The sequence below is a fragment of the Myotis nattereri genome (assembly GCF_964212035.1).
Source record: "Myotis nattereri genome assembly, chromosome: 7".
NCBI classification, from domain to species: Eukaryota; Metazoa; Chordata; class Mammalia; order Chiroptera; family Vespertilionidae; genus Myotis; species Myotis nattereri.
Window position 1 is genome coordinate 24,362,501 of NC_138082.1, and position 20,552 is coordinate 24,383,052.

The 20,552-nt window shown below is 39.9% G+C and overlaps 1 protein-coding gene across 1 annotated transcript in view; it reads right to left on the bottom strand.

Annotated features, from left to right (window-relative positions):
* The window catches only part of EPHA4 (EPH receptor A4), a 137,036-nt gene that overhangs the window by 40,897 nt on the left and 75,587 nt on the right, over window positions 1–20,552 (bottom strand). The window contains exon 5 of the mRNA XM_081095395.1: window positions 19,005–19,343. Coding sequence (XP_080951521.1) covers window positions 19,005–19,343 — 339 coding nt within the window. The remainder of the gene's footprint in view (window positions 1–19,004; window positions 19,344–20,552) is intronic.

Consider the following 20,552-nt stretch of genomic DNA (forward strand, 5'->3'; position numbering starts at 1 on the left):
TGCATAAAAGTGAACTAAATCTTAAAATCTAAAATACTCTGTGTGGACAGGAAAAAGGTTTTCTAAGTCTAAAGTACCAGGAGTAAGTCATCCCTAAAACAACTTTTTATCTGCACCTGTTTCAGATGACCTTTGGTGAATTTGGTTTTGCTATTTAGGTTAACTAAGAGATTGACAATCAGAAGAGAAGTAAATGACAATTCTGATTATAACTGGAGTCTGTTTTCTATGGGACCTGCAATGCTTCTGAACTTTTTTTTGAGCACACAGCCTGTAAAATGTCATTCAAATGTAAGTTTACATTAAAATTCGCTTCACCGCACCTGTTACAGGCAGCATTTTGAGGCACCGCTCTTTTTGGTTGAGTGAGGTGTTGATACCCACTCAATATGTCTTCTCTGTATCTGGAGGGCACATGCAAATAGTCCTCTTGACTTCCTATCTTGGAAGGTGCAGTGGTGTGGGGATTCCCCCACCCTCAAATCATAATCCTAAATCCAGAAAGAGCCACAAGCATCCCTTGTTCGAGAATTCTGTGACAGCAAAGCTTCTCCAAAGATGCACTAATGCAGGCTCAGTCAGTCACTGCCAGGAGAAGCCATTGGCTATTACATCCAAAGGACATTATTGTTGAAGTGTCAGGGTAATAGAGTAAAGAGCCCTCTGCAGTCAGGGGAAAGGGCAGCAAGATTAAGCATGGGAAACAGACTGTCTCCACACACCTATTGGAAACAAGAAAAATGGTAGTAAAATATCATTTTTAAAGATGGAGCAAAACCTAAGAGGGTAAAAGAAACAATTCACAAAAGCTTAGAGGTCAAATGATCTGAGCTTTCTATTAGAAAGCCAAGATAAACTCCCCTTCCCCCAAACTATTCCATATTCAAAATCTGACATATCCCTGAGGAACAGAGGAGGTTTTCCAAATGGAATTCCCATTTGCCGTGTGCCTGTGGTTCCGTTTGGTTTAAGAGCAGACCACAATGCATCCAGAAGGCACATGTGGGTTTTATCTCTGTGTGTGTTTTCGATAAACAGAAACAGCACAGATTAGGGGCTGGATCATGACTTTCTAACAGTGGTACGTTTCCCAAGGAAGAATTACAGGATATGCTTTGATGTCAAACAGAGGTGGCTCCTTTTCAGAAAATGGTAAATTTAACTTTCTTTGGTTAAAAAGCTCAGCAGTTCTCCTTGCTCCCCACTGGTGTGAATGCTGTAATTTTCTTTTATTTAGTTCCTCAATGACTTGCCATTAAACACCTACAAGTCATTTTACTGCAGCAGTTTGGTCCCTGTGACACCCAAGTGGAATGGGGAAGAGGAAAAGAGATACGGAGAAAAGAAAGGGAGGACGGATTCACTTCAAACCTCCACTTGTGGGCTATAAAACTATTTTTTGGGGGGTCCAGCATCACAAGCAGTGAATTCACAACAGTTTGGGGCATTCACCCCTCTGGGGAGGGGTGAATTAGCTGAAATAGACTGCATTTCACTACTGGCTCAAATTAGGTGGGTGGAGGGAATAAGGAAGGAAGGGAACAGACGTGAAGAAAGGTCTCTGGCCTGTGGGCAAGAGAGGGTGAAAAAAGGCCTTTATAGAAGTCAAGAAACCTAAAGCATGGATGTCAGCAGTACACAATGGCCAAGGTTTGGAGGGAAGATGACTTCCTAACCACAGAAGGGTTCCGTCCCCTCCCTGGGACCTGAATTTAAAGAGATGATGTTTATTGGAGGGGTCCTCCACTGATAAGCCCACAGTTTATAGTTCTCCCTGCTTAATGCAAATAGCATATTTAAATTTAATTACTCGGAGCTTAAGGTGGTTTTTGTTCCCCCTTTCTTTCTCATTTCAACGCCACAGCTCGGATTTGTTCTTTATCAAAGGTTTGTGTATTTTAAAATTCTGTCAAGCATCCAAATTAAATGCTTCAGAGCACTAATGATATCCTTGTGATGAAGGGTTTTGCCGTCACAGAGATGCTAAGAACTCTGGGTGCTAATATTAATTGCTTTCTTCCATATCCCACCAAAGGGAGGGAAGGATTTCTCTGGGCTTTACACTACCTATGGTGCCAAAGAGCAAGGAGTCAATTTTTTTTCACTGCAGTATTTTGTGGTACTCCACAGTGTACAGAGGGCTTTCCTATACACACAATCTCCTTTGCACTCTGCTATGTTTTAGGTAAAAAGCATTAAATGACTCACTCCCATCCACCCCCTTTGTATATGTCACTGATGTTCAGAAATCTCAGCTTTGCACCCACCGTTTCTAACTGATGTTAGGTGTTAATAAACACCTAAGCACATTTTCTCATAGTCAAGAACTGAAACTGGTTTTAAAACCAAGCAAGCAATCAAGAGCAGGTATAGAAAAACTTAATTGTTCCAAAATTGATATGGAATTATTTTCCTTCACCAAAAGTCCTAGAACCAAATTCTCAGTTGAAATTTTAGAAGGCTCTGAATTAAATGAAGTTCATGCATATTTCAATACAGAACTATTAAAATTAATTAAGCTTATACTAAAGGTGTATGGGTGCTTTTTCCCCACACAGTGATATCCAAGGTCAATACATGCAGTCTATTTTAAACAAATACTATAGTAAAAGCAGGCCACAGTAACACTTACTGAAGGACACAACAAACCCATGTTCCCAATGACATTGGGAATCGGATTTTGGAACACTAAGGATGCTTTAATTAAGTGATTCAAGAGTAAGACTACAAATCGTTTAAATTGCACTCTTACTTTACTTATTTTTCCTGAGAAATGGGTGGCAGTTTTAGATAAATCTTTTATAGAGAAATATTAGCCACATCAGACCCTTAGCATGCAGGGTGGTTCATGTGAATGAGTTCTGGGCCATGGAATTTGGGTTGAAGAGATTAATTTCTTCTAGTCCTGATGCATAAACACACAATCTGCCTACAATCTGCCAGCTGCTGCCCAATTCCATCTTGGAAGCCCCTCATTGGGGCCTCCCCTCAGCATTACTAACTGCATACAAGTTGATCAAGAAATACTTTCCTATTGCATTAACCTAATAACTGACATTGGGGTTACAACAAGGACCCATTCAAATAAAGTGAAGCCCAGTCAGCAAAAAAGAAGCATGTTCCTATAGTGACATTTTCATATAATAAATAACTGACTAAAATGTAGTAGTATTGAGGCCTACATAAGCTTGAGCTTCAGTTTAAAGCTGCCTGAATGGCCTCTAGCTTCCCTCTTAGAAACGCCAGCTCCTGGGCACTCACAGTGAGCCTATATCCACACATTTGTGACACACTGATGAGTGCTGCCCCTGAGGTTAGTAATGCAGGAGCCAACTGGGCAGCTTTGCAGGGACACAATCATAGCCACAGGTCTGCTAACATGAAGGGCTGTAACAGAATCACACAACACTGGGCTGAAATATTGAGCCGAGCTTGTTTTAATGTTAAAGGGGAACAGACTGAGGTTCTCAAAATGGCTTGGTTGAGTTTTCTTTTCAGAAGAAAGCTCACTTAGTCTTCATTGCCCAGTTAACAGCTTACACAGTTGAAAATTTGGGCCATGTGAATCAGAGCTAGACAGAGAAGGATGAGCAAAAAGATGCTGTTGGCTTCCTCAGCAAGGCACTTTCACATCCTTAAAATTATTTAATCCTTGCAACTCTCTGAAGTAGTTATAATTATCATGTTTTATTTCATACCTGGAAATTCACAGAGCACAGAGAAATTAAATAATTTAACCAAAGCTATAGAATTTCAGTTTTAAATTCAAGTCTGCTTGACTCAAAAGCATGTAATCCTCCTTCCATATATCACATGTCTATGATAACACACATACTGAATTAGCACTTACTGAGTAACTATTATGGTAAATACCTTGCATGGATTAGTTTATATAATCCTCACACACACACACACACACACACACAAAACAAACTATGAGGCAGATACTATTATTATTTCCATTTTATAGATTAGGAAAATAAAGTATAGACAGTTTGCATAGTTTGTCCCAAGTTACAGTTTATAAGTGATGAATTTAAAAGTCAGGTCCTAGAGCCCACTTTTCAAGCACTAATCTATAAAAATCCCCTAGTCTCTCCTCTCACTGGTAAGAAGTTAAGACTTGAATGTTAAAGGGCTTGTTCTCCCACAGCATCAACAGCAGCATCAGTAACAGAGCAATCTGAATCTGCAATGTGTTGGGTATCTATGTATATTCTTAGTTGCTGGAAACCTAGAGGTAAATTAGACATGATCACTGATCACATCAGAACTTCAGAACTACCTAAGAGCTAAAAAGGGAATCATCTAAAACTAAAACTAAAACTAAAAAAAAAAAAAAAAAAAAAAATCAATTACAAAATAAAATAATAGTATTTGGAGTTAGAGAAGTAGAAAGCAATGAAAAGTAAGCAATGTTATATTCTTTGACCCAAAGTTTGCCTTGCAATAATTTATTGACTGTACACATGAACCCGATTTTTCCTATGTGTATGCATTTCACACTAAAACTATTAAAAACAAATACAAATATTAACTAAGAATACTAAAGGTGAAGTATTCAAGTTATTTTAGAAAGAACACCATAAAGACAAAATCTTTAGTTAACACCATAGGTATAGATCTAAAGGTATCATGAATGATCTAAGTTTTTGTAAATGAAGGCTTGGGGGGTGACTATTTAATCACTATGCTTGATACGGAGTCATACAGTAACCCTTGCTCTCTGTAGTAAAGAAAATTCCTTACTTAAAGGACTGTTTTACTTTTTAAAATAGCTACTATCTTGAATTAGCGTGACTACATGTACAGTCATACCATTACTTGTAGAATTACAAGTGAGTGACAGTCCATCTCAAAGCCAAGACCCACGTCCCCCAGAATGAATTGAGAATGACTTAAGAAGCACCTGTGTCTCTGATGCAGTTCAAGTGTGTCTTCTGTTTTGTCTGAGAGCTGCTTGTTTTACTTTCTGTTTGCTTGCTAAGAAATTTGTTGGCAGGTTCTGACAAGGAGAGCCCAGCACTTGCCAACAGAAACATGGCAGGACCCAGTGTGTATTTCCTGTTAAATAAGAATGCCGGTTCCAAGCAAACAGGAAAACAAGTCTTTCCTCTGGAAGGCAATTCATAAGAATTAGCCTGAGAAAGACAAGTGCTTCAAGATAAGAAAATGGATGGAGCAAAGCCAGCAACAACAGAAAAATGAAATAAACATAGGAAGAGGAATTGTCTCAATACGCCTCCGTATGTTGAAATCTATCTAGTATAGACTCTTAATTGAAATTATTTGGTAGGTGTCTTGGTTAGACAGGATGAAGATGTCTAGGCAAAGTGATCCCCTCCATGATCAACAATGCCCTCCAAAATAATCTAGAATAAGGTTGGTGTAAAGGAAAGGTTCTCTTTAGCAGAAATATAGCACACAGAGAGGAAAAGGATTAGCGGCTGTGAATTAAGGTTTCTGTTCCTCTAGCTGTCGACTCCACTGGAGAGCTTTAGGCATTCCAAATCTGGAAAATAAAAGCTTTGCTGTGGGCTTCAGGTTCTCTTTGTTACTCAGACAGCTGCTAATCGTCCTGCTGCGTGAGGAACCGTGAGACAATGCTGTAACATTTAGCTTTCTGACACCCAAAGCGTCTAGATCAGCCCCCAATTAAAGATGTATTAATCACATACACTAAAAGCCAGGATGATAGATGCACCCAGTAAATCTCTGCTCTTGCCTTTTACTTTCCACACTCAGGTTGCTTCATTTACAGGCAGAAATGCTTAAAAGCCTGCTCCAGAAATGGACCAATAAAAAACCTTGTTCATTACAATTTCCTACCCCTAAAAAGCCTTTCAGAAAGAGGTAAGACATTGATCATGTCACTAAAAGAGCCTGTCTGCTTCAATAAATAGATCCAACGTGGCTGTTGTCATCTTTACTTTTTAACTGTGATAACTAATTCAAGTGTGGTTTTGCCACTTGCTACAGGGACGCCCGAATCATTTGTGTAGTTTTATAAAATGCCATTAAATAATCCTAGGAAACTTGAGGGGGCAAAATATTACTAATACTAGTACACTACTAATAATCTCCTCCAAGTCAAGCAAGTTACCCTCAAATCATGTCCCCAGGTGAGAGTGAATAAATGGTAACTTACTCTGGATTCACAGAACTGGAACAACCAAAGTTCCTTGAATTCCATGCTTTGAAATTCATGTTAATAAAAGAGTCTCAAAGTTAATTTTTCACATTGGTCACCATTTTACAAGGGCATTGAAAATAGCCTTATTAAATTCTTCATTAAAGAGCATATCACTCATAACTTATTATAGCTATGACCTGGTAATCAACCCCAAAACAAACAAAGAAAAAAATTTAAAAATTAAAGCAGATAGCCAGACTGATTATCATAGAAGCCCAGAATCCAATTTTCTTTTTCCCTCCTTACATATAGTTTTCATGGAAGGCATCTAATCACTATAACACAAAATGAAAAGAAAAGCCTCAATCTACGATGCTTATGTAACCTCAGAAAAGCAGCATTAGCCATTCTAAGTTATTGAAAATCTTTTGAAATTAGATTTTAATTTTTTTATTTTATTTATGAGGCTAATGGAACCCATGAGAGACAAGCACAATATTTGCAAGGTGCCAGGTTGGTGCCAGCTCAAGGTGTGAGTTCCTTGGCTTTCCATGGAGTCTGAGTATATCATGAATAACTCCTTCCATCACCGTCACAGTGATGGGCCACCGTCGTTTTCCAAGTTGAAAGACTAGGAAGTCAATTACTGTCACTTATGATGTGAACACCTGTCGACTAAGACCTGGACCAAGACCAAGTCCATTACCATAGCCACTCAATGGCTGCCAGATGGTCGGGCCTTCGACCACTTATGATGGAGTCCAGATTCAAGGAGGTGACCTAAAGACAGAAAGGTCCAGAGTCCCATTAGTCATCTCCTGAGCCATCCAATTTCCCATCACATATACAGTTGGAACAGGATACCTACTTTTCCTAATGGTTGTTTAAAAGAACCACATCAGTGGCTCAAAAGAAGTTGTGGTATACATAAATTGATCATATAAGCTCCTTAACTTGTAAGCATCTTCACCAGCTGTTAACATTTTTATCTCTGAAACTACATTTTAGTAATTCATCTTTGTTTTTTTCTTATTTCATTTTGAAATGCATAGAGAGAATAGAGGGGGGGGGGTGGGATAGAAATAAAAAAATGTCTGACAAAGCGTAAAGGGCATAAAATTATAGGCTGCAGATGATCACCCATAGGGTGAGATAGGCAGAGGGAACATTCCAATATAATTTTAGTTGCAAATCTGTGTGTTCTATACAACTCAGGATTTTTCCCAGTTCAAATGTTGTTTGACTTAAAGAACAAAGGCTAAATTCTGACAAGTGATGACCATGGATGTTAAATAGAATGTTGCAAGTGAGAGACACAAAGAGATAGATAGAGATGAGAGAGAGAGAGAGAGAGAGAGAGAGAGAGAGAGAGAGAGAGAGAGAGAGCCATTGTGGTAAAGCATTAAGACTCTCCATTTTAATCCATTTGGTTTCACTGCATAGAAGTCTGCAAAAGTTCTGAACACAGGGTATCAAAATATTTAGGGGACAATGTCCAGGAACCATAGAATGCTGAGAAGCTGGTTTTTAGTACTCTACCTAAGGAAGCCTTCATTTTATTTGAAGCCAATTATTTCCTGTCCAGTTTCTTGCTTGCTATGTAGACAAGCACAAAGAAGTGACTGGTAAGTAGAGAGAAGAGATTCAGAGACCTTTGGGTTAAATTACAACCAGCACATTTTGAAAATGCTTCATATACAAATGGTCACCACATGCTATGCTCTCAAAAATGTGGCCATGAAATGATACTCTTGCGAGCCTCCTATTTGAAACTCTATCTTTTTGGCAATTCTCTTAAAGCTATGACAGAGGTTAGGAGAAGGAGCATAATTTATGAGAAGGGATTTTAAGCTTGGGAATCTGCAACCATAGGATTAATTTTAAAAAAAATTGGGGGTATCAGCCAGATACATGAATTGTATGTGCCAGATAGTTTAAACTCCTACAGGCATTATGAGACCAAGGCTGAAACACCAGAGCTATTAAATTTTAAGATAGTATTAAGGCCAATAGATGTCTCCAACTGGATTTGTGCTTGAGAATTCAAGATGACTTTCATAGTCCTGAAGAATAACAAAGAATGTATTAGGAAAGTGATAACTTTTTAGGACTTGAAAAGAATTTTTTTTTTTAAACTAGAAGGTTCACAGCATCTCACTGGGACCTTTCTTTAACACAACTTGTTGAAGTGTGAAATTCAGTATTATTTGCTCCACCCAGGAGTCAATCTGTAAGTACTGGAAGGACTTCATTAGAACAACATTTCACTTAGAAATAGCCCCCTAGTATGATCTCCAAGAAGGACATTGGAGCAGGGCTTCAGCACACAATGGGCAGTTTATGGAAGGATTCAGTGTGTGTTCTGAAACAAAAAGAGGTGAGGAGAAGGAGAAAAAGCCACCACCCAAAGAATATGTACAATTAAAGTCATACCCTTGAAGTTAACAATGAGATTTAAAGGTCTTCGCATCTACCATTTTTCCTAAACAATATACTTTTTATTACATAAAGATTCCTTAACTATATTATCAGCCTCTTAAAGCCACAAGTGAATAAGCTGACTACTCAGCATTGGTGTCTATAATAAGGTCTGTGAAAATAATGTGTGTTTATTTTATTTTTTTTCATCACCATTTATTCCCCCCTATATCCTATACAACTCCATCCACCCCGACCCCTGCAATCGCCACACTGTTTGGGTGTCCATGAATTCTTTCTCTTTTTTATTTCTTTTTTGCTCAATCACCCCTCACCCTCCACCAGAGTTGTCTGCTCGCTCTCTATCTAACAAGCAAAATAGAAACAGACCCAATGTGTGGTTTTTAAATTCTATGGCCACTGTTCCTGGTTAGAAAAAGATACTCTCACTTTTCACAAGGGAGATATTTGGCTCTATTCGATTCCTTGCTTTCAATGTCAAACAAAGAAACAAGAATCCCAATTACATGCTGTAATCACAATTCTGCTCCTATTTTAAATGGGGAGAAATAAAATGATGTTAGCTCCAAGAATCCTCACGCCTCCAAAAGCATCCTCCTAGAAGTTTCCTAAAATCACACTCTCCTGTAGGACCAGGACCAGATTCAGGGGAATCCCACACAAGGAGGGGCTCCACCAGCAACTCTCAGGGTTTTCTGCAAATATCAGATTTTAAAAAGCCCCTGATTATCTTAGAGAGTGGAAGGAACACTTAATTAAGCTCTCAGTCTGTTGCATATGCAAAATCAGTGTCTGTTTGTACGTTGCACCCCTGACTTTGATAAAGGAACGTGGACGAAGCTCTGTGCTCATCTACCTTCACATTTACTATGCTCAAAATAAACACTTATTATGCTAAAAAAAAAAAAAATAGGGTTGATTCAGGAGGCAGATTTACAGCTTGCAGTATGTTATCTAGACAATACCAACTCTCCAGGGAGTCATTGTGATCTTGCCCCTTTCAGTGTTTGTTCTAATGGATGGACCTTGTCCAAGCTTGTTATGCACAATGAGCCTGCTGGTGGCAGATCCCTAGTTAGCACCCACTGAGAAGCTACAGTGACATATGTAAGTCTTCTCTGTATGCACTAGTCACTGACAAAAGTTTCCTAGATAAGATGTTTTTAATAATCTATCCACAACCTTTTTGACAGTGAGGACCAGACTGCCTGAGAAACGCACGTCCATAGATGGTCATTTGAATGACACCAGGCAAAAGGGAGCAGTCCACCCTTCCTCTTCTTCTGTCCCCCTCTCCTTCCAAGAGTGAGAGCAAAATAGAACAAATATTTCAAATCACTGCCACTTCACCCATAAGATAATTTAAATAGATTGTGTTTTAGAATGGAGTCCTGTGCTATGTTATAACAACAACAAAAGATCCTTCAGGAATGCCACAGTAAAGTTCATTAGGGCCGACTGACCTGTTTATCAGAATAGAGAAAGAAGGGATTGAATACAAGATATGGTTCTTCAGTGATCGGCAGATATTTTGCTGACTGTCCAGCACTCGGGGCACTGACCTTCATGTGTGGGACCAAATCATTAGTGAGATTTCCCAATGAAAGCCACCGTGTTCACTGGGCATGAGACCACACTGATGTCTGCCATCATCTCTCTTTTTTTCTGTTATTTCAGTTTTGAGACAGCCTATGAAATATTTTTCATTCTTCTGGCAAAGACAGTAATGAAAAAGGTGTGTGTGTGTGTGTGTGTGTGTGTGTGTGTGTGTGTTTGTGTGTGTGTGTGTTTTGTGGCAAAAGGTAGATACTGGGGAAAGCCACTTAAAAAGAGATATTTTAAATGCTGATGGATAGAGCTAAACCTTACTTATCTTGACAGATTAAAATGTAAATTCTAAAAAAACAAAACAAAAAGAACACACAAGTCTTTACCTAAATATAATATGTGGGATGCTCCCTTATTGGGTAATCCACATGAAAACAGCACATGAATGCTGAAATTCAGAGAAAGCTCTGTATATCAGGATGACATGGACAAGAATCTTAATTAGTTCCTGTAGATTTCAGATCTCTCAATGCAGGATTAGTCCTGCAGCATGGCTCTTGGTTTTCCTGGTGTTTCAAGGAAAAAACTCTTTAAAGACATCAGTAGGGGGTTAATGGAAGCTTTGATAAAGTTTCTCTGGATCTTTTTATTGATGCTCCATTGTGAACTGGAGTCCAGAGTCTCCTCTGACTCCTCTGAGGAGACAGTAATTAATTTAGCCAGTTGGAGCGACAGCTAGACAATTCAGAAGCCCATCTAAAATCTTTGCTCGCCCTGCCCTGTTCATTTCTCATCTCAGTTGGGCACTGCTTTTTTCAAATCCCTTGATGGCTTCCCCAGAGGGTGTAAAAGTTGGCAGTAGCATTCGAAGTAACAAGCACAACTCAGAAATAAAACGCAAATCAGAATTAGACTGTCAAGTGTTTAGAGTGAATGCTGCTGAATGAATTTTCCTTCTCACAAATGAACCTGTGTGCATGTTTCTGTAGGAGGGAAGGAGAAGGAGTCAGGAAGAATAGAGTTCTCAGTCCTGGGTGTATAAATACAACTTTCATTTTTCTACAGTGAAATATTCTCATCTTAAAAAGAAATGCAACCCATTTTTTATTCATATGCAATAATTACCACTAGGTTCTATAGACATTTGTCTATGCTGCTCAGTCAACCTTGAAGCTGGATAATTTAGTAGGTTCTTTTGGAAGGCTTTGATTTATTTCTCCTTACCAGGATGTGTAGTACCCACCCTGAATACAAATTCACGAATCCTGGTGCCACACACCAGAAGCCTGTATCATTGTATATGAACAGGTTTACAGTATTCTTACTTATTATCATAATGAATGAGTCTGCATAATAATGAGGGGGTAGCAACAATATTCCATGAACATAAAATTGGTTTATGTATAAAGTTAGAATCAAGAGACTACTCTCTTTAAAAAATTGAACATGTTTTTAAAATGTACATTTCCTAGGAATGGTAAACAACATGAGGAGCCCTTGGCTGGATCAGAGTTTTCGATGGGAACATCCACAGGCTGGCTTCTCTGAAGCCATTGTGTGTTTATTCAGGCACAGAAAGGACTTTCAAACCAGCTTCTACTTTAGAGACTTGTCCCAACAATGACATACTAACTCCAGTTGGCCCTTGAACAATGTGGGGAAGCTTAGGGGCACTGAGCTCTCCCCTGCAATAAAAAATCCAGTTGTAACTTTTGACTTCCCAAAAGTAACTAAGAGCCTACTATTTATCGGAAGTTTTATCAATAACATAAATAGTCGATTAACATATATTTTCTATGTTATTCGTACTAAATGCTATATTTTTATAATAAATTAAGTTAGAAAAAAGAAAACGTTATTAAGAAAATCATAAGAGAAAATATCTTTACAGTATTTATAGAAAAAACAAAAGCCAAAGCCCTCATATAAGTGGACCTATGCGGTTGAAGCCTGTGTTGTTGGAGAGTCAGCTGTTCTGAGGATGTGCAAACAACTTTTCAACAAACCTCCTCAAAGCAATTGCTGCATGATTTGTTTGAAAGATTATAAAATGTCTTTGGAAAGATTTCTGACTTACAGATTTCACTAGTTTCATCATGTGTTTTGCCTTTAAATTTCTTAGAAGTAAGAAAAAAATAACATGATTCACTTGAGATCAAAGGCAAACCAGAAATCATCTTGGTGAGGAGACATGGGAAAGAGCAGCACATACTATTACTTAAAAAGAAAATTGCTGCCAACATGTAGGAACCATACAACAATGAGTGCTAAGAATGCACGTTTGCAAGAAAATCAGAACACTGCCTCCTGAGGCGACTCAGGCAAGCCTCACAGTGTGCACTTAACCCAAGTGCCACTGGGAGAAGATGTGCCGAACAAGAAAGCAAAGGCGCATTGAAAGCCTAATTATTTTTGTGAAATCTTGTTTATAGCTTCAAAGCCTCTGAAATAGAAGGGGTCTTGCCAAATATCAAAACTGTTTCAACTGTGAGATTAAGCTAAATGTTGGTCTACCATACCCTTTGCTGAACTGGTTCCAACAAACAATGCTAACATTTCACCATCTTTTCTTTTTTTATATATATTTTATTGATTTTTTTATAGAGAGGAAGGGAGAAGGAGAAGGATAGAGAGTTAGAAACATCAATGAGAGAGAAACATCGATCAGCTGCCTCCTGCACACTCCCTACTGGGGATGTGCCCGCAACCAAGGTACATGCCCTTGACCGGAATTGAACCTGGGACCCTTGAGTCCGCAGGCTGACGCTCTATCCACTCAGCCAAACCGGTTAGGGCACCATCTTTTCTTTTAAAAAATTTTTTTATTGATTTTTAGAGAGAAGAAAGGACAAGAGAAAGAGAGAGAAAAAGAGATAGAAAGAGAAAAACAATGATGCAAGTGAAAGAACATCGATCAGCTGCCTCTTGCATAACCCCCACCCAGGATAGAGCTTGCAATGCTGGGCATGTGCCCTGATCGGGAATCAAACAGGCAACCTTATGGTGCAGGGAATGACACCCAGCCAACTGAGCCACACCAGCAAGGGCATCACCGTCTTTTCAACATCCTTTCTCACTGTCCCTCTTTCTTGTTTAGTATTCCAAAGCAGGGGTCAGGGATGGTTAATACAGGGTGTGGCAAAAGTAGGTTTATAGTTGTGAGTAGGAAAAAACAGTGTTTATTCTTGTATTACTAGTTATTGATCATTGTATTATTTTCTGTACAATCAGCTGTAAACCCACTTTAGCTCCACCCTGTCTGTTCCCTGTGAAGGCCACTCACTCTCTTGAAGTCACTCAAGTCTGTGGTTGTCCTGTAAAAGCAGCCTTAGACAACACAAATTAGTGGGCTTTGTTCCAATAAAACTTTATGGATACTGAAATTAGAATTTTATATAATTGCAAAATGTCACAAAATGTTACTCTTCCTTTGATTATTTTCAACATGTTGGAAATAGACAAACCATTCTTAGTGAGTTGCACAACACCAGGTGGAGTATCAAGATTTGGCCTCTGAGTCATAGTTTGCCAACCCCACTCTAGGCACTAACAGAAACTGGAGATCTGTACCTCAAAAATATCAACAGAGCTCCCCCCCGCCCCCCTGCCACCCCCCGCTTCTTTTTCAAGCTTACAGAAAAGCCTTGGTCCTGGCCACAGCTCATTTGGGTTTAATATCCCATTTCCATTCTCAAGCTCACCAGGATGTCTCTGTTTGTTGTGATCTCAAACCACACTTAAGGCCCACACAAGCACTGTCCCTCAGAACCATTACATTCTGACTTTGTGCTCCAATGCCTTTCAAATCAGGCCAAACTGGACTTCCTGGAATCTTTCATGTTCCTTTCTACCCTTAGGCATAATTACGCAATAGTCCCCCCTTGCCCAGGGCCACCATGCCTAGAGCACATTACCTAACTGGTTGCTCTAAGATGCTTCCTTTTCTCCCACCATCTCCTTGAAGCTTTCCTGTTACTATCTGGAAAGCAGGTAGCAATTACACCCAGTAAGGATGAGAATTCCCACTGTTCTCCATTATCTCATTCAAATAACATAATAGGTCTAATTAAAAGGTGGCAGAGAAGGAGAGAATGGGAACTTACCAGTTGAGCAATAAAAGACAGTATGCCTCTTGTACTTAGTTATTTTCTTTTCTTTACTCATTATTTTGGTTACATTAAATTTCTCACTCCTCGACAGAGTTCACTGATTGTTATTACTGTAAATAAATGTGTTAACCAACAAACATCTACTATGTGTGGTGCCGGTGTCACCAGGAGGTGTTCTGCCACTTGATTGTTGGTGTGGCATTTCCTGGTGGTTTTTAAAAATTGTCTTCCTAGAGAACAAAGCCAGTCTAATAAGCAGCACCAGTTCATCCAAGGGCAAAGCAACTGGGATTCTCCACAAGAGGCCCCAAAGGGCCTTCTCTAACTACCTATCCTCTGAGAATAATGTGAGAACATGAGGTCCCCAGCCCAGAGCAATGGGAACAAGCTAAGACAGGTTGACCATAGAACCCTTATAAGGTGGACACTGCTATGAAGTCACAAGTTCTGTTTTTCAAACATGTCACCAGAGCAGAGTTTCTAAGTCTTGCCACTACAGAAATTTTGAATAATCATTTACTGTAGAGGCAATCCTGTGCATTTTAGGATGTTTAGCAGCATGCCTGGCCTTTACCCACTACATGCAATAGCACATGCCCTGCTCCCAATTGAGACAACCAGAAATGTCCCCAGACATGGCCCAATGTCTGGAGAGAAGCCTGGAATAGCTATAGTGGGGGTACAACTAGCTTACTGTTTTGCCCTTCGAAGTAAATACTTTGTCTGGCAAGGTGGGGCTTAAAGGGGTGAAAGGAAGGCAGGATTCAGATGTATTCTGATAATTCTGCTGAAGCATTTTTGGAATTTTTCCCACTCTTGAAATTGACTTTAGAGCCAGTTTCTGAACATCAGAGAGAAATAAGCCCCCCTTCTTCATGCTCATAGCTCATGTCTATGTCCTTGGAATCACAGAATTTTAGGATTGAAAAAGATCTTAGAGATCAGCTAGATTCAAATAATTATATAATCCATCAACTATCTGAACTCCTGCGAACTCAGAGTTTTCAAGATGTTTGTCACTAGGACACCACAGCCGTGCTGAAGAGAGATTAGCAGATGTATTTCACTGTGAAAAACCTGGAACAGTGTCACATGCAAAATATAACTCAAAAATCACTGCCCTTGAGTACAATTTGGGATTAGTATAGATTATCAGCCATAGGATTTCCATAAGGATTTAAAATAACACAACCTAGAGAATGGTCCAGCCCATAGCTGGAAGGCAGGTGAGGGGGTCTGGGGGTGCACAGTAAAACCAGGCTCATTGATATTAAGATCTGCTGGAAGCCATGACAGCATTTTTAGTAAAAATATTCACAGTTCTGTTGCTCGGCCAGGAAAACCTTATTTTATTTATACAGCATTTCTCTCTCCTAGTGACACATGCTGTATTTATTTGCCTGAGATGGTCCACTTAAGTAAAAGTAAACCAAAGGAAAGCCATCTAGAAAACAAATCACCCAGCAGTCTGCTTATCCATTTTTCATAAACATCAGAGCCATCTCCTTCTAAACAAAAGGCAGAGCAGTTGCCAGAGGACAGAAAGTGAAGAAAGAGTTTGCAAGGGGAATCTCACTCTGCCCCTCTTGGTTGTGAATGTCGAAAAGGCATTCTAAGGAGAACGTCCATTACCTTGTTTTTGTACAGGGCAACTTCAGTTGGAGCTCCCACCCACCACCCTCTCCCCCCCTCTTCCTCACTGGTCCTGGCATAGAGGTGGGAGTGGGGGTGACTTATCTCATGAAGAGAATTTGGGAGAAAAACTATGTCTTAGTTCCACCCACTCTGCTCTCTCAAACCTGCCTAAGTGCTCAGAGTGACCATTTGGGCAAACTTAGGGGTGCACGCTTTATATGGAAGGGAGCCTACAATTGGCCAGCTGGGCTAGCGTGTCTGGGGGTGACACTGGGTAAGTGTTACCAGAGCCAGCTAGCCCTTTTGACCACAGATATAAAGCTGACATTCTTCCATCAGTTCATCAGCAACAAAGCTGACATTCTGAGTTCCCATTGTCTTGTCTTCTGGGTCAATTGGGTTTGAACTCAGGAGGGGAGGGAAAGGTGTCAATAGCCCCTAAGACACCACAGTAAGATGTAGGTTAGAATGATTAGAATGATTTAAATAGCCACGTGAGAAGACCAGCCCATTCACACCACATTCTACAACTCAAGGATCAAAGCCCAGTTACAGCTACACCGCCTCGTCCAGTCTGCTCTCACAAATGGGGAGAATGCCAAGCAGAATATATGAGTGCCATTAATTATGTAATAATTTAAAAAGAAGGGAGCTCTCCCTGGTTTCAAGTGTCACTGGCTCTGACATTAGCTTGGATGAGTCATTTCACCTTCATGGAGCTGTTCATCTGTGGTCTCAGAGGTGGTGATGATAAAACCAGGAATTCTAGATTTTGTGTTAGTTCTTCAATATGTTACTGATGAGAGAAAGAACCCTATGAAAACTGAGCAAAAATGAGAGCCATAAAATTTTGTGGCCTCCAGGTTGTAAATGCTAATATTCATTGATTCTGTGTATTCCTCATAGAGTGAGACATCATTGCCTATAAAGGTTCCTTAGGAATTTAATTTAATGAAATAATAGAAACAGTTACAATTAGAATACAATTGTGTATGTGCAAATATGCTTCAGAGAGCTTTGATAGCGTTTGTGGCTGCTACATTTACCCAAATTTTGGCCTACATTATTAATTTGCCCTACTATGAAGAAAGGGTTTGTTAATCAAAGATAAACTCCCCCAATGATTTTGAATTAGTGAGCTCCAAATTATGGTAGGATAATGAGGCAGGGCTGTGCACATATACGACGCAGCTAAGCAAAAGCTTTCTGGCTGGCCACATAGGAGGTCTCCTTATTGAAAGATTTATTTTTAATTTTGAACAGCTTCCCAGCATCACCCTTCATGAAAATTAAAATAAGGAGCTGGAATTTTGTCCTATTCAGCAAACCTCCTGCCAGGACTGCTCACCATGGCGGAGAAAACAACCTCACTGTGTCAGAGGAATTCCCTGTCCACCTTTCTCCTAGATCTAAAAGAATTACACCTACATTGTTAGTCCAACTTTGACTGTTTTCTTCCTTCATTGTAAGGGGAGGATCTTTAGCCTGTCTTCTTCCCATTCCTTGCCCCTTCTGGCCTGGCGGGGGTTGACATAATCCTTTGGCTTGAATCCTTAGGTGTACAGAAAGCCATAGACGTCTCCCCACAAAGTCTGTGGGAGCCAAGCCTGTCCTCAGCACATCTCCCAGAGGCTGTTCTCTGCCAAAGAGAATGACTTCACCTGTACACTAAGGCCTCAAAGTCGCCATTCCTAGTTCTAATTCAGTGAAGGACACGAAGCGGTGATGTGTTTTGAGAAAAGCTGGAAAGGTGCTTCAGGCTGAACATAAGGATATCGACTGGCTCACAAATCAGACTCTCCAGGGTGTGCAAAGATCACTCTGCACCTCGTTGGCTCCTTGTAACTCAGACACACCAGTGACACCAATGCATTTCCCAGGATCAGCACGCGGCATTCCCAGGGCATTCTCCCAGAAAGAGCACTAATCAAAGACTGGCCATCACAGAGTGCTTGCGATGCCATCAGAACCTCCTAAATCATTCTAGTCTTTGTAGAAAAACAAAACCAATGACCACTAATAGCGTTCACAACCTGGAAGTGCAGAAATTAAAGACAAAAGCATCACCAGATGATCAGTTCATATCACATATGTTAAAGACCAGCCGCCTTTGTGTCGCCGAAGCTGCCTTTGGGGAAGATTTGCCTTTCTAGCTCCAGTTCAAAATCTCCCCCAAGTCTTAACTTTTTATTTATTCTAGAGAGTTCAGGGGAAAGTGGAAAAATAATGGCTTTGGATCGGGACACTGGAATACTTCTCACTAGAGATCAATTAGTACAGACATATTTTACCTAACTATTGAGTGCACTTACTGAAACATGCATTTAAGAGAAAAGTGCAGGAAGAGGTGATAGGATTGTGGGCAATTTATAATGCTTTGCCAGCAAAGTTTGTTGTTCTTAAGAGCCTCACTAACGGATAAACTATAGTTGTGTGTGTTTTTTTCCCCTGCTCCCTCTAACTCTCCAGAAATAAGTAACAGGCAGCCGGCAATGGAAAACATGTGGCGGGAATCCAGAATGGAAAATTAGCATGAGGATGCGTGGAAACTTCTTCAGGGGAGGAATCGGGATGAGTGGGTCAGGGGCTGGAATTCTAGATTCTACTTTGCATTTTTAAATATCTGATATTTAAGATTTTACAATAGTTCTGCAATTCATGCAGCAGTAACACGGCATGAATAGAAAATATAAATATACTACAGCAAATATAAATGTACCAATACAGATTACTAAAAATCAATTTTATAATCCTAAATAATCTGTAAATGCTCTAATGTCCAACCATGGACCTTGTGATTAAAATGGCCAGCCCTAATCCCTTAAAAAAGCAGTCTAGCATGGAGTGACCCAGCTCACTAGACTGTTATCTGGTTTCAATCACTGTCTTGGTCTTCATTTAATCTCCTCCTCCTAGTACAGGGTGTGTTATGCAGTTAATGTCCAAAAATTTATTTATTGAATGAATAAATGTTCATCTAAGAGTCTTTTGTATTATAACACAGTTCACAGGTTTATAATTAGGTCCATGTAGTTCTACTTTAATTTTGGAACTTTAATATCATTCATGGATATCAACACAAGCCCCTTCTCTATAATGTGCACATTTAGATCATTTAATAAAGTGGATCCACTTCCTACCTGCTTGGTTGGTTGTCACGGTGACAGACACTGACTGATCCGGACTAGGGTTATACTTGGACACTCCATTCACCGCCCAGATTTCAAATGTGTAATTGGTATGAGCCAGGAGGTCAGTGATGGAGACTTTGGTGGTCTTCAGGCCATTCTGCTGTGGGGTGTAGTGGACCCCACTGCCACAGGGTCGGCACTTGCTAGAATCACCAGCTCCACATTTCTTGCACACCACATTGTAGGAAATGTCCTGGCGGCCACCCGTGTTCTGAGGAATGCTCCATTCCAAGTTCACTGAAGTCTCATTGACATTTGAAATCAAGTTTAGGGGAGCAGATGGTGGGCCTGGAGAAAGAGAAAAAAACATACCATCACACCAAGAAGAACTGTAAGGATCCTTTTGGAATCTCTCAGTTTCTATTGTTCTCTGCAACTTCAAGAGGTAGATGGGCCCATTTGGCAAATAATGCAAAAAGAAAATCGAGTTAGCAAAAAGATCTTTTAAAATAAAAATAGAATAGAAAACTGTAGGTGTGAGTGTCATTTTCATTTGTGTGCAAACAAATGTGGCAATACCTGCCACTCTGAGATGTAAGGCCACTAAGGCCACTCTACATCAAATGAGCTCCAAGTCCAGGCTCCCCCTCTGAAGTGGCAGGAAAATATCACAACTTACCCAGTCTCGATCTTATCATCTGAAAAATGGGTATGCAAATGCAATTCTAGTTCCCAGAGCTATTGTGGGACTCTGCTAAATTAAAAGATATATACCACTTCTGAAGATAAATGGTGATTCCTAAGTTGAGTATGTCATCAATATAGAGGAAGATTAAATTGTTTATTGGGTAATTAGTTGGAACCGGTTTAACCTGGTTGCAAAGATGTTGAAGGAAGGTCCTGTTGCTGAAACATCCCAGCTTGAGGCGGATATTGTACAAAGGCACCCAACCACACGTTCAGCCCTTGAACTGACCAAGGCTGCCTAGGCTTTGCTTTTACGAAAACATTAGTACCTGTTTACACCAATGGAAAGAAATCCAAAAACGATGTTTGCATTTATGAAAAAAAATGGTGAAAATTGTGTTTTGCATTTGTTTTGGAGCAAGCTGTTATAGAAGCAGCATGCACCCTGCAAGCCAACCTCCTTTCCCAGGAACTCAGCATTAAAGCATCAAGTTGCCTTAGCTTTGAACTGTGTCTGTCAGCATCTGTGCTTTATCTCAGTTTACTTTGTGCATCCCTTAGTAAGATGTGCCTTAAGGTGGTGGGCCATTTCAGCTTAAGAAAGGTTTCACAGAAACTCTCAACTTTCAGATAGTGGGGTGGGGAGGCGGGGAGAGGGGCCTGTACTCATTCCAATGGACATGCAAGAGTTTCTGAAATATGAATGGTGGTGGTGGAATAGAACAACTGATCCCAACAGATAGTGGTGGTTTAACAACAATCTATACTAATAAAAGAGAAAGATGCAAATTGACCATATTTTGCAATGCCCACCAGCCAATCAGGAGTGAGTATGCAAATTAATCCAACAAAGATGGTGGGTTAATTTGC